A 15,529-nucleotide genomic window follows, 5' to 3' on the forward strand; every position below is an offset into this window, starting at 1 on the left:
TGGTGTGGCTATTTTCTAACGCCTGACCCACTTCACCACCGCCACACTCAACACACAAGCCATGATGTAAAGCTTACCGTTGCCAGCATGCAGAAAGTCTGAGCCAAATGCAAAAATAAATTCATCCTCAAAAAAATACTCCAACGTCTCAATGCTAAACTGTATCAGATGTGTAACTGGATCAGTCAGCACAATCCAATTGGCTGTTGCTCCTGAGTGATTTATAATTACAATAATAAGACAAATTAGGACTAGCTTATAGCACATAAGTCTGACATTTCTACAGGCCAAGCTGGTAGTTAGTAAATAATGAGACATTAAATTGATCCATTTAGACGAACAATTAACAGATTAGCATTTGCAAAGGTGAGAGTGGAGGTTATTAATCACCACTTAAAACTGCATTCTCTTCATGGGCAAGACCAGGTCCATTTAACCCCAGCATTACTAGGAGCTCTAGGGAATTCAGTATTCCCTGGCCCAACCAAATCACCTTCCCGTTTTCCCGCTGCGACAATGAGAAACTGTAATAATTCGACTGAGTTGTCTAAAGCAATTATTGCTTGATTACGATGAAAGTAGTCACTTTAAGTATTTATAAATTACAAAATAGTTGTATGGAATGTGCACCAGTAACAGACCATTCAACCTAATGTGTTAATATTGGTGTTTATGCATCACCAGAGCCTCCTTCACCCTCTCTTCACCTGACTCCATCTGCATAACATTCTCATAATCAGTGATTCGAAATGTTACCTTGCTTTATTTTCTCTCCATTGCCTTTTCTGTTTTTATTTCAGAGTCCCAGCAACCTTCTCTTCCTTTCTCCTTCATGTGTTTATCCAGTGTCCCCCTTGAAGTGCCTTTATACTTTCCATTGCAACTAATCTTTAAGGTTGGAAACACACATTTCCCAGTTCTAAAGCCTGTTGGTTTGACCCATTCCATTTGCATTCCATTTCATGTACTTTCTAACCGTTGTAACTTTAATTTGACATGAGTCCAAGATCCCACAGTGCAGCGTTGGTTATGTCCTGAAGGTTAGACATTGGAAAATGTAGCTACAGTCCGGCCTGGTGAGGACACACATCCCAGAGAAGGAATACAGTCAATAAAAGGGGAGAACAGCCAGTCTGGTAATAAGTACGTACCATTCGATGCAGTCGGATAAATTCTCGAGCGTCACCTTTAGCCCAAGGAGGAAGGATCACATCACCGAGGGTAGTCCCATCCTGCATGGAACCTGCAAATATATTGGCACACAAATATATTGCTGGGTCTTATTAATATGGGCAAATATGTATACACTTTGTATCTAAATTAACAAATAGTTAAACACTAGAAGCAGCTCCAAACAGATTTGGAAGTCTATACTTTTCTTTTAATTCAATCACAGGAAGAGGGCATTGAGCCAGCATTTATTGCCCAGAGGGCAATTCAGAGTCAACCACATTGCTGTGGGTTTGGAGTCACATGTCGGCCAGACCAGGTAGGGATGGCAATTTCCTTCCCTAAAGGACATTAATGAATAAGATGGGTTTTTCCTGACAATTGACAATTGATTCATGGTCATCATTAGACTCTTAATTCCAGATTTTTATTAAATTCAGATTTCGCCATGTGCCATGACAGGATTCAAATTCAAGTTTCCAGAACATTCTCTTGATGGAGAGGAATAATACCACTAGGCCATTACCTCCCCTAGGTACACGTCTATATGCACTGATCATTAAAATATTACGGCCAGGTGCGGAAAATGATCAAAAATGCTAATGGATTGCTGACGTTAATGTCCAGAGGACTGGTTTAGAGGAGCTGTCACTGCTATACAAACCCTGTGTAGATCACAGCTATAGTACAGCGGGCAGTTCTTGACAAGGCTACACTGACCTTGAGAGAGTGTCATGTACATTTATCAGGATCCTCCTTGGACTTCAAGAGTTAAACTCTGAAGAGAGATTACTTTGTATTCTCTCGAAGCTAAAAGGGTGCATGAGGGTACAAGATATTAGCGGCATTGATAGGAACGTTTCCTCTATACTGGGGTGCACAGTCCCTTTGAGATTCCTCCATGGTTCCAAGCATGATTGGCGTGCTAATGCATTGACTTCAGGTTTTAACAGTCGGTGGGAGATAGGGAGGACTGCAGATGCTGGAGAAGTCAGAGTCGATAAAGTGTGGAGCTGGAAAAGCACAGCAGGTCAGGCAGCGTCAGAAAATCAACAGAATCAATGTTTCGGGCCTAAGCCCTTCATCAGGACTGGGGAGAGGGAAGGGGCCTGAGAAATAAATTGAGTGGGATGGGGCTAGGGGAAAGGTAGTTGGGATGGTGATAGGTAGGCAAAGGTGATTGTGATCTGTCGGTGGGGTTGGTGGAGCGGATGGATGGGAAGGAAGATGGACAGGTAGGTCAGGTCAAGAGGGTGGTGCCGAGTCGGAGGGTTGGATCTGGGATGGGGTGGGATGGGGGGGGGAGGGGAGATTTGGTAACTAGTGAATTCAATGTGATTGTAGGCTCCTGTGGCGGAAGGTGAGGTGTTACTTCTCCAGTTTTAACAGCAGGTACCACACACAAGCATTGGAACTCCACACACCAAAATAAACAACTGAGAGTGAGTACTGTTGTTAGGTTAGACAGCATAAAGGAAGATGCTCCTGGTTGTTGGACGTCAGTCAACTTAACTCCAGGACATCTCTATAGGAGTTCCTCAGGGTACTGTTCTAGGCCCAACCATCTTGGGCTGCTTCATTGATGACTTTCCTTCATAAAGTCAGAAGTAGGGATGTTCACCAACTATTGTACAATTTGTGACTCGTCAGATACAAAAGCAGGCCAAGTCAAAATACTGCAAGGACCTGGACAATACTTAGGCTTGGGCTTGGGCTTATGAGTAGCATGTCCTATTCACACCACACAACTGCCAAGCAAAGGTCATTCCCAACGAAAAAAATCCCGCCATCACCCTTGACATTCAAGGAAGTAATCACCACTGATTCCCAAACAAACATGCCATTGACCAGAAACTGAACTGGACTGGCCATGTAAATATTCTGGCTAATAGAGTAAATCAAAAGCCAAAGATTTTGCAGTGAGTAATTCATTTCTTGACTCCCCAAAGCCTTTCCTCTATCTACATGGTACAAGTCAGGAATGTGATGGAATACTCCCCATTTGCCTACTGGGTGCAATTGCAACAACATGCAAGAACTTCAACACCACCCAGGACAAAGCAGCCTGATCAAATGGTGCCTTATTCATCACCTTTAACATCCAGTCCCTTCAGCACCAACACACAATGACAGCAATGCGTGTGCCCTCTACCAGATATGCTGGAATATCTCAGACATCTCAGCAAGGCTTCTCTGACAGCACCTTCCAAACCCGTGACCTCTACCATCTGGAAGGCCAAGGGCAAGAGATTCATGGGAACACTGTCACCTACAATTCCCCCTCTGAGCCACATACCTCCTGACTGGGAAAAAAAAATTGCTGTTCCTTTGCAGTCGCTGGGTCAAAATCCTCAAACTCCCTCTGCAACAGCATGCTGAGGACTGCAGCGGTTCAAGAAGGCAGCTCACCACCGCCTTCTTCAGGTCAACCCGAGAAGAACAGTCAATGCACGCCTAGCCAGAGACATCGACATCCCATCAATGATTTTTAAAAAACTATTTCCTCTGGTTTGGAAGTGTACCAATAGAGAATGTAGCTGAGAATGGAGCCCAACTCTTCTGCTAGGAAACACTTCTGCACACGGAGGATTGTAAACATTTGGAGCTTAAGAAACAGTAAGTGACATTAAGTTTATTCCTAATTTTAAGTCTGAGATTCATAGGTTTTTGTTATACAAAGGCTTTAAGAATTTTAGAGCAAAGGTAAGGATATATGGCACTCAGTTAAAGATCAACCATAATCTCACTGAACAGTGGATATGACGAGATGCTGAATAGTCTCCAATGCACCTCTGTGAATCTATCCCTTAGATAGCAGGAAGCCCCAGTTCTAGCCCGCCTTTGGTCCAGCTGAGAGGATGTTGAGACCATTGTACACTGTACAAACCATCCATCCTTCTTGTAATAACAGCATTATCATGAGTCCTGTAAACAGTCACAGATACACAAACCCTGCTTCAGATCCACGAAAAGGCAGTATTACTATCTGGATCTGATTCCACAATGTACTATTTTTAAGGAAAGGTAACTTCTAATGGGATAAGCACATCAAGTTTCTGAACCAGATCCTTTCAGGATAGGAATTCATTCATGGCAGATTGAGAGGTGACCTTGCAGAGGCTTATAAAGTCAAGATGGGCATAGATAAGGTGAATAGCAAAGGTTTCTTCCCCAGGGTGGCTGAGTCCAAAACTAGAGGGTATAGGTTTACAGTGAGACAGGAAAGATTCAAAAGGGATCTAACAGGCAATTTGCTCACCCAGAGTGTGGTGAATGTATGGAATGAGCTGCCAGAGCAGGAGGTGGAGGCTGGTACAATTATAACATTCAAAATGCATTCGGATGGGTATATGAATAGGAAGGGTTTGGAGAGATATGGGCCAAGTGTCGGCAAATGGGATGAGTTCAGTTTAGGAAACCTGGTCAATTTTGCCAAATAGGTCTGAAGGGTCTGTTTCCAAGCTGTACAACTCTATGACTATAAATTGGTGGTCAAAGTGATTGAATATCGATGAAAAATTAACCAATCAAATCAAACTGAGCTCTGAAATCTCAGCACCCCTATTGCCAGTCAGTGTTTTTCAGTAGGCCCTAACTCATAATACGGAATCTTTGATACAAAGCTGACTCAGTGGCAACACCAAAACGTGGTAGGAAATATGCACAATCAATATTGAAAATCACATATTTTGCTAAACAAAATTTTATGGATTACAAAGAGTTCTTTGCGTCCCAATTTTTAGTGTTGACTTTGTGGCAACTTTTACAAAGCTGTGTACGTTCAGTATGATTGGTTTTGATTCTGAGCAATCTGGCACACTGGGCTTGGCACCACCCTCCACACACTGTGCCCACCCTGAAAATCACCTGTGCAAAATGGTAAATATCTCAGGAACTGAGCAAAGCTCCCAATGTGCACCGTGGGGATTTAATTAAAAAACAGGGGCTGGCACCCAACAGTACACGGAGGCAAATGCACAATGTTACACTGTTATTCCCCCTTAGCTCAGCTGAAAAAGCACAGCAGGTCTGGCAGCATCCGAGGATGGTGATAGGTTGGAGAGGAGGGTGGAGCAGCTAGGTGGGAAGGAAGGTGGACAGGTCGGCCAGTTCAAGAGGGCGGCGCCGAGTTGGTGGCCCTCAGGCTGACCACTTCAACTCCCCTCTGACTTCAGCAAGAACATCCAAGTCCTGGGCCTCCTCCACCAACAAATCCAAACCATCTGATGCCTGCAGGAAGAACCACCTCATCTTCGGCCTTGGGATCCTCCAACTACATGGCATCAACATTGGCTTCACCAGTTTCCAAATCTTCCATCCCTCCATCTTATCCCAGATCTAACCCTACAACATGGCACACTCTGTCCTCTCTGTCCATCTTCCTTCCCACCTATCCGCTCCACCCCCTCCCACCCGCCACCTGCATCCACCTATCGCCTTCCCAGCTACCTCTCCCCCACCCCCACCCTCCTATTTATCTCTCCACATTCCTAATAAAGAGCTTATGTCCCAAATGTCGATTCTCCTGGTCCTCGGATGCTGCCTGACATGCTGTGCTTTTCCAGCTCCACACTTTTTTGCCCCTTAGCTTGGCAACTGGCCAAACATCTTCCCGATGCCTTGCAAGGGATTCACAACTAATTGCAACCATCCAAATGAAACTGGGGTTCAGGTCTTCTGGAAATGCTTTCTGCGACCTTTGCGTGTGTCTGGTTAATAATGTACACGTTAAATACTACATAGGATGTGAGAAAAGAACATGAATTTGTGGACAACATTCATGCCCCATTGTTACCATACCATAAGAGCAGGGGTGTAGGTATATAGCTCCTTGAAACTGGAAGACAGGGTGGTAAAGAAGGCATTTGCTTTCACACTTGCTTTCACTGGTCAGAGCACTGAGTATAGGAGTTGGGATGTCATGTTGTGGCTGTACAGATCACTTTCAGAACACTGCATATAATTCTGATCACCCTTCGTTAGGAAGGATATTGTGAAATCCCTGCATTTGTTTGAGTGCTGTTGTTGCAACGGTTTCTCACATTTTCTCTCACATACCAAATTCGAGGCCATTACGGTTAAGCAGGAAATCAGGCAGGTAGAAGAACTCTGGGATCAGCTCTCTGACATCGCTCATGTTGTCTCTGGAGGATGACTCCCACTCTTTCTTGATGCTGAAGAACATCCTGTCCGCCACGTCGAAACATCCCCCCTGCAAACATTCAACATCCTTAATAATAACACTTTCCAACCATTCCCCAAATTGTCAGGCTTTTGCAACCCTCCCCGCTCCCCACCCCCACAACCCTATTCAATGTTCTCATTCATGTCCACTATTAAAGCAATATGGAATTGTCAATCATCTTCTCTGAATCTTCTTGTGAACTGGAAGATTCCCTCTTTGTTGACAGTTGCCAACTCTGTTAGAATGCATTGAGGTTTCATTGCATGATCACTTGATTCCAACTGCCCTGTTCACTTGTATAACCTCTTTGGTCGTGTTTTGGTTTGTTGTTTTGCCAGGATAACAATACTAAAGAGGGCTTCATTGAGATGAGCATTCCTCCACTTTTCCTACAGCAGAGGTCTAGAAGTCAGTCATTAGAGAAAGAATGTCACAAAGATGTCTGCAGTGCCAGCCCAATTGTCCTTTTCCATACAACGTCCTGTGTATCTGCTATGCTTGACCTTCTAGACAGAAATAGCCATGGGTCTGGAAGGTACTTTGTAAGAATCTTTAGTGAATTTCTGCAGTGCATCTTGTCGATAGTATACACTGCTGCTACTGAGTGTCGGTGGTAGAGGGAGTGGATGTTTGTGGATGTAGTGCCAATCAAATGGGCTGCTTTGTCCTAGATAGTGCCAAGCTTCTTAAGCATTGTTGGAGCTGCACCCACCCAGGCAACTATTCCATCACACTTCTGATTATGACATTAAAGGTGTTACATAAATAGAAGTCATTCACTCTGCTTCAATAACATGTTGCGGCATCATGTTCCAACATTTATATATTTGTTGGGTAGAGGTATTTCTCTTGATCCCTTCTTTAGGATATCCCCATAAGTGGAAACATTTTTTCCCCCATGAATACCCCATAAAACTCTTCCATTATCTTAAAATATTCCATTCAGTTATCCCTCCAGTCTTCCCTTTTCTGAAAGGAAAAGGGCCCAGCCTGTTCAGCATTCCTAAACATTCACAAACTCTGACGTTTGGATATGATTCTCTAGAGAAATGTTTTATTGCTATTCTGCCAAAAATGAACAGAAACGAGAAACAAGTTACATTCTCTCTCACTATTTCCACTTAGCAAAAAAACTTGTTCTGTTTTAATTCTTGACTTTTGGCTGGCAGGTTCAAGATCCAGTTGGATGACCATTGAACCCCACAAATCGAAATTTGTGTTTCTTGTAACTCAGTCGCACTCTCCAAAATGTGCTGCGCTGGCGCATTGTCAAAAGTTGGATGCTGAGCCCCACTTCAGGAGGTACCAGGGCAAATGACCAGAAACTTGTTCAAAGAGGAAGGGGGAGGTAGAGAAATGGGAGGTTTAAAGTTTCAGTGCTTGGGACAAACAGTTGGAGTTGAAAAATGTGTTGCTGGAAAAGCGCAGCAGGTCAGGCAGCAGTTGGAGGCCCAGTTTCAAATGGTGGAAGAATTAAACTTGATGCAGAGAGGGCTAGATTTGGAGCCATGCAGAGATCTCAGAGGGCTGTAGCTTAGGTTACAGAGTAAGGAAGGGATTTGTGAACCATGATGAGGCCACAGAAGGATAAGAGTATACATTGTTGTTCATATCTCAACTCTAACTTGACCGCGGAGTCACTACATACACTCTCAGATGATCAGACCCATTCAAATTTGTCCTGCATTCATTTACTTCCTGTAAATTGATGTTGATGATCATAGAATCCCTACAGCGTGGAAGGAGCATATTCAGCCCATTGAATCCACACCCTCCTAAAAGCATCCCAACCCAGATCCACATCCCTACACTATCTGCATAACCCCACATTTCCTATGGCTATTCCACATAGCCTGAACATCCCTGAACACTATGGGTAATTTAGCATGGCCAATCCACCCAACCTGCACATCTTTGGACTGCTGGAGGAAACCCACTCAGACACGGGGAGAATGTGCAAACACTACACAGTCGCCCGAGAGTGGAATCGAACCCAGGTCTCTGGCATTGTGAGGCAACAGTGCTAACCACTGAGCCACCGTGAGGCCACAACCCTGTGTGCTATTTGCCGCTGTTGCCGTGGTGAGTGGGGCCTTCTGGCATCGGCTAAGAGTGGATTGTCTAATCACAGAGGTTTCTATTGTATGTTGTACTAACAAATGTTCAGGTAGTCATTATTGAACCAACTTTGATTACTCCTCCCCACCAGAGAGGGCAGTGTAACAAGATACTCCAATCTCATGATAAACCACAATTTGCATTATTTGATTTTCTTCTGATATGATGATTTTGGTAACAAAAATTATAATTGTACATTGTTACAAGACCATGGAGACCAGCTTTGACATCTGGACCTTGCTGAACCCCATAACAATTCCTTCATTTCGCTGCAAGAGGAGAGGATTTACCCTCCTTCAGGCCCGGTTCCTCCATTGCCATGGAGATTTGGGGTCCCAACATGTCCAGTGTCAACATTGGGCTCTTGGAATCCAGTACATATCAGAGCTTTCACGACATATAGATTTCCAGAAAGAAAATGTGACAGAAGCATAGAATGAAAAAGGGGCATGAGTAGGCCATTTGGCCCTTTGAGCCGGCTCTGTCATTCAATATGGCTGTGGCTGATCTGCTGTCTCAATATCAAAGTCCCACTTTCTCCCCATAACTCTTGATGCCTTTAAAATCTAAAAAATGTATCAATTCTTTTCTTGATCGTGCCACCACAGTCTTCTGTGGCGGTGAATTCCACAAGTTGACAAAAAAAAAAATGGTGTCCTCCCCTCAATCCAAAATGGCCCATCCCAGGTCCTGAGACTGTGATCACTGGTTCTGGACTCCGAGACCAGGGTGAAACATCCTTTGCACAGGGCAGGGGAGGTGGGGGTGGAGGGGGGTGGGGGGAGAGCTGGCAATGGTCAGAGCTTTCAGCGTTCAGACAAAAACTGGGGTCAGGTGACCCAAGAGGATTATGGGATGCTGCATTCGGGAGATGCTGCTGTGAGGGAAGGCAAGACTGGAACTCACAGATGGTGGCGCTGTGACTTGACTTTTGCACTCAATAAATACAATAGTGCTGCACTATTGTGCAGTTTAACAGCTATAAACCCACCATCTGTTAAACAAAATCAAGTAATTAGACAACAGTGTCTGCTTTGTGACCACAACTAGGTCAATGTCACGAGAAGTGATTACCCCATTCCTCTTTCGCCATTAATCTTCCCAGTGCTACTGTTAAGATGTGAATATCAAATTCCATTCTAATCTATTGCTAATACTCTTCCAGGTCTTTTCTCTGTTTGCCGTTGATGGTAGATTGTAACTTTCCCATTCGCTTTTTATTATATTGGAGCTTTTCTTTAACACCTCAGGGCCATTTTTATTAAATTTTACCAGCAACATCCAGCTCCTCCTAAGCCAAGTTTTATTACATTTTATTGTCTTCCTGCAGCTCCTTCAGGCAGTCTTTGCTTTTTACTATTTCTCTTTAATTCTCCATGCCCACTGCTCAGGAAGATTTGGAAATCTCACTCTGCGATGATTTTGCTAGCCTGTTAGACTCATAGCTGTCTCATTGGAAGGAACATATTGCCAGCTTTAAATCCTTCGTTGTACATTGCACCTCTCTAGATTATAGCTTTTTTATTCCACACCGTTTAGCATCGTTGATAAAAGAAAATATACAGCCAGGATTCCTCAACCGGAGTTGGGTAGGGTTGGGGTCAACGGCTCAACTGGGATCCCGAGCTAAGGTTTCGGAGTTGGGAGCTCAAGGGCAGGAATGGCTGCTATGCAGTGCTGAGGTGAGGCAGCCGTGCTCCCATTACACAGGTCCCCACGCGCTCTCATGCCCTTTCACAATCCCCGTCCTCCCTTTCTACAGTTCTCGCCCTCCTGCCCCACCCTCACAGCTCCCGATTGGGGCTCACGGCAATCCTCAACCTCCAGGTGAGATTACAGGAGGAACTTGTTCAGGGAGCACCATTTAATCTGGATTAATTTACCGATCCTACAACCCTTTGTCTTCTATTCCTTTTTGGTTTGCAGCTTGGTCACGACAGGCACAGTTAAGGAGACTACACACTTAATGTCATAGTTAAAAATCACACAACACCACATTATAGTCCAATAGTTTATTTAGAAGCACTAGCTTTCAGAGCACTGCTTCTTCATTAAGTGGTTGACACCTGATGAGGGAGTGTCGCTCTGAAAGCTAGTGTTCCAAATAAACCTGTTGGACTATAACCTGGTGATGTGTAATTTTTAACTTTTAACACCCCAGTCCAACACCAGCACTTCCACATCATTTACCGTCATGTTATTCCTTGGTAGGGCACAGTAATTTAAACACTGTGACACTTTATTCCCAATTGCAACTATTTCATAGAATCCCTACAGTGCGGAAACAGGCCATTAGGCCCATTAAGTCCACACCAACCCTCTGAAGAGGCTGGCCCCCATCCAAGCCCTGTAACCTGCATTTCCCATGACTAAGCCACCTAGCTTATATACCCCTGGGCACTACGAGGTAATTTAGCCTGGCCAATCCACTTAACCTGCACATCTTTGGTCTGTGGGAGGAAACCAGAACATCTGGATGAAACTCACACAGACACGGGGGAAATGTGCAAACTCCACACAGACAGTCGCCCGAGGAGGGAATCAAACCCGGGTCCCTGGCGCTGTGAGGCAGCATTGCTAACTACTGGGCCACCATGCTGTGAAAGATACTTTCTCAGACTACATTTTGGGGAATGCAATTTTACAGAGGGGGCACTGACGAAATTTGGAAAAGTTTCGAATTGACTTATTTTCAATCCGTTAGTACTACAGTCACCCTGAATCGTATCATTTTGAATTGTGGTCACTCTCTCTCTTACGGCAGAACACACAAAGACAAAAATCCTGGTGCTGAACATAACCAATATTTTTGGGAAAGCATATCTTAGCAGGACGTATATACTTAATGGTAAGGTCCTAGGGAGTGTTGCTGAACAAAGAGACCTTGGAGTGCAGGTTCATAGTTCCTTGAAAGTGGAGTCGCAGGTAGATAGGACAGTGAAGAAGGCATTTTGTATGCTTTCCTCTGTTGATCAGGTCATGTTGCAATTATACAGGATATCGGTTAGGCCACTTTTGGAATATTGCAATTCTGGTCTCCTTCCTATCAGAAGGATGTTCTGAAACTTGAAAGGTTCAGAAAAGATTTACAAGGATGTTGCCAGGGTTGGCGGATTTGAGCTATGGGGAGATGTTGAATGGGCTGGGGCTGTTTTCGCTGGAGCTTTGGAGGCTGAGGGGTGACCTTATAGAAATTTATAAAATCATGAGGGGGCATGGATAGGGTAAATAGACAAGGTCCCTTCCCTGGGGTGGGGGAGTCCAGAACTAGAGGGCATAGGTGTAGGGTGAGAGGGGAAAGATATAAAAGAGACTTAAGGGGCAACATTTTCATTCAGAGGGTGGTACGTGTATGGAATGAGCTGCCAGAGGAAGTGGTGGTGGCTAGTACAATTACAACATTTAAAAGGCATTTGGGTGGGTATATGAATGGGGTTTAGAGGGATATGGGCTCAGTGCTGACAGATGGGACTAGATTAGGTTAGCATATCTGGTCGGCATGGACGGGTTGGACCGAAGGGTCTGTTTCTGTGCTGTACCTATGTTTCTATGACTCTATAACCTAAGTGACAAGAGACCAACTGATGAATACCATCTGCAAATTCCAGGCACACAATGACTAAACTTAGAGCTTGTGGGATCTATCTGAGTTTGCACAGAGTATGCTAATGACACCACATCGATAAGGAATTAAAGATCCCATCCCGTACCTCGTAACACTCTCTGGGGACTTGCTAGTTCTCTCCCAGTCTTGCAGTTGTAAACCAGGACGGGTGTCTACCCCCCTCCATACTCCTGGTCTGCCTTTTCAGTCAAACCACCTGCTAGTTTCTTGTGTTATACGGCCAGCTACGGCTCAATGTACATCCCTAATTATTCAACAGTGATGGCACAGGAGCTCTGAAAATGCAAGCGATATTCAACTGAGGGATTCTTCTTCCTTGCTGAGAAGGGGGCACCTTCGTGTAGCTGCTGCATCCCAATCATCCAATGCATTCAGACACAGGAAGTGAAAACTCTGCCACAATCAGACTGCAGAGCTTCCAATCTGCCCAGAACTTGGAAGTATCCGTGGAGGTGCAACAGGAAGTATTCAACAGCAGCGGCAACTGTGGAATTCTCACTGTCCCTCTCTTACTGTCTGCTCCCCACCACTTCAGCCTCCTTGCTCTTTTCTCTGTTCTCTCCTCTAATTCCATTTGATCTGATTGTTAGTGTGCTAGTTTATTGCCCATCGCCAAGTTTATCTTCCTTCCTCTCTTTTCCCTTTTCTGTCTCGTTAGTTTTATCTTGCTCCCTCACGTTTTCCTTCTTTTCTCACGACCTCAATCCACTTGCCTTCACAAACAGGTACAGAAGGGAACGAGATTTCTGCAGAATTGAAATGACCCATTCTCCAGTCATGCAAAGACTGAACGTCTGCATGGTGCCCCATCTAGTGGGCAAGATGAGGATTAACACATGCAAAAATAAACCGCCCGACTCAGGCAGGTGAATACTGTGGCAAGGTAAACACAGACCTTCAGTCAAGACTCAGCACTGAAGAGAAGGGGTCTTTCATTTAAAGAGACAAATTGGACATTTTAGCCTGAAATAAAAATAGAGAGCATTTTAAGAGCAGAGTTATACCTGATGTTAACTCCAGCAAGACAACCTGACACAATTTGTGACACTTTTCCAAACTAACTTTTGAATGCAGATATATCTGCTCCACGATGAATTGATGTGCAGCTGACACCAACACTGCACTAGAGACATGAAATCTAATCATGAAGTGTCAGTGAAGCTGATACTATGAATTGGCAGCCCACACACACACGCTGTGATTAATGGTTTTAATAGCTGGATTTTTTTTTTACGTCCATGGGTACTTCTTTTTAAGAAGAAATGTTTTTATTAAAGTTTAATAATCGCATACCAACCCCATACAAACAACATTATAAGTTCTCTGAACTTAATACTACAACAATGCCTCAGTAGTGCTGTAGGACAATGGAGTTTAATCAATTATTTGAAAACATCAAAAGAAGGGGCAAAAGAATAATTTGCACAGCTCAAACATATTTATGTCTTTGGTTCATATTTCTGTGCAAAGCAGAACAATTACCAACAGAAACGAATACTGCAGAGAAAAAGCCACAGGAGTGAAATTTTTTTAAAAACTTTTAAAAATGAAGTAGCTTGCCCTTTTTCTCCCCCTCAGTTCATTCTCACTTTCTCCCCGAGAGGTTGGCTTTTGTCAAATTTTGGTTCTACAAGTAGTCCTGCAGACCCTTGTCTGATTGAGAGCTCTGCTTACGAAAGTCATACCTGGAGTCACAGCTGGATATTTGACTTTGAGGTGCATCGAAGCTGAGCCCAATTCTACCTTCACTCAAATAGGAGAAAGTGAGGACTACAGATACTGGAGATCAGAGTCGACAGTGTGGTGCTGGGAAAGCACAGCAGGTCAGGCAGCATCCGAGGAGCAGGAGAATCGACGTTTCAGGCATAAGCCCTTCACCATTCATCATTCCTTATGAAAGGCTTATGCCTGGAACGTCGATTCTCCTGCTCCTCGGATGCTGCCTGACCTGCTGTGCTTTTCCAGCACCACACTCTCGACCCACTACCTTCACTCAAAGCCCAGATACGTGCAGTTTTAAAATGGGATATTTGCTTTTATGAGCTGAGGTTGACGAATTTCAAATCTGGGGATGTTGGACTGTACAAAACATTAAACCATAAGATATGGCAGCAGAATTCGGCCATTCAGCCCATCAAGTCCAATGGCCCATCATGGCCATTCCACCATGGCGGAGATGTTTCTCAACCCCATTCTTTAGCCTTTTCCTCGGAAGCGTTGATCCCCTTACTAATCAAGAACCCATCCATCTCTTGTCTTAATTACACCCAATGACTTGGCCTCCACAACCTGCAGCAATGAGTCTCTCAGATTCAGCACCCTCTGGCTGAAGAAATTCCTTCTCATTTCAGTTCTGAAGAGTCGTCCTTTCATTCTGAGGCTGTGAAAACATCTTCCCCATATCCACTCTATCCAGGCCTCTCAGTAATCCTGTAAGTTTCAATCAGAGTCCGCGCGCGCGCACTACACACACACACACACACACACACTTTGTACAACTTCCAATGCCAATAAATCCCTCCTTAGATACGGGGCCCAAAACTTCTCACAATATTCCAAATACAGTCTGATCAGAATGATATACATCCTTCCCTTCCCTGTATTCTAACCCTGTTGAAATGAAGGCATACATTAGGCTGGTCAGTGCACAACAGGAAAGGTGTGGTTGTACAGAGGAACTTTGCAAGTTGCTCCCAGACAGGAGAATTGTACAAAAGATGGTGTTAGAAATGGGGAAAAGTGTTGTTTTTGCAGATATAGAAAAAGCATACAGAAAAGGGGTACAGCAGGAGAACTATTAATTCTGCAGGTATTTAGGGAAGAATATCTCTACTTTTCAGTGCATAATTATGGATAATTAAGTACTAACTTTAATGTAGATTTATTAAAGAAAATAATTCCTTTTACCATAAAGTTTAAAACAACAGTTTCAGCAAAAAGCTAAGATTACTGAAACGTATAAGCGAAGCACGAAAAAGATACATTGTTAAGATGTATGTACAAGAGTGGAATGTACCTATGGACAATGAAAGAAGTTACAAAGGGAACATCGAGATAAGAGTTTAGCCTTATGACAGCACGTGCAAGGGGGAAAATTGCCAACTTGGAAAGAAGGGGGCAATGGCGTGAAGCATAGATGGGCAGAGGCGAAATAGTAAGAAAGATTGGGTAATGTAGGGATCGGAAGAGGTGACCTCGCGTAGCTCAAAAGTATAACTGTGTAATAGTTTGAATAATCATCACTTCAATTACTCTCTGCAATTGGGGTCCTTTCTTGCAAGATCGTAGAATAAATTGTCTTGTTTCCAGCTTTGGTGGTCTCGTCTAAATTTTATTGAATTTTGTTTCTAACAATGGGAAAGCCTCAGTTATTTTCTTTGAACCAGTGGAAGTGGAGGGGAGCCTGAATGGAGGCGCATTAAATGATGAGG

The 15,529-nt window shown here is 43.9% G+C and overlaps 1 protein-coding gene across 3 annotated transcripts in view; it reads right to left on the reverse strand.

The window, feature by feature from the left end:
• Positions 1-15,529, reverse strand: part of wdfy4 (WDFY family member 4) — a 321,548-nt gene that overhangs the window by 46,657 nt on the left and 259,362 nt on the right. For all 3 annotated transcript variants that reach the window (XM_087982407.1, XM_043678830.2, XM_087982406.1), the window contains 2 exons: positions 6,229-6,382; positions 1,152-1,243 (listed from right to left, as the gene is read on the reverse strand). In XM_087982407.1, the coding sequence (XP_087838533.1) occupies positions 1,152-1,243; positions 6,229-6,382 (246 nt within the window). The remainder of the gene's footprint in view (positions 1-1,151; positions 1,244-6,228; positions 6,383-15,529) is intronic.

The sequence above is a fragment of the Chiloscyllium plagiosum genome, unplaced genomic scaffold (genome assembly GCF_037043375.1).
Source record: "Chiloscyllium plagiosum isolate Xiang-an unplaced genomic scaffold, Cpla_swu_hap1 HiC_scaffold_43, whole genome shotgun sequence".
Classification (NCBI taxonomy): domain Eukaryota; kingdom Metazoa; phylum Chordata; class Chondrichthyes; order Orectolobiformes; family Hemiscylliidae; genus Chiloscyllium; species Chiloscyllium plagiosum.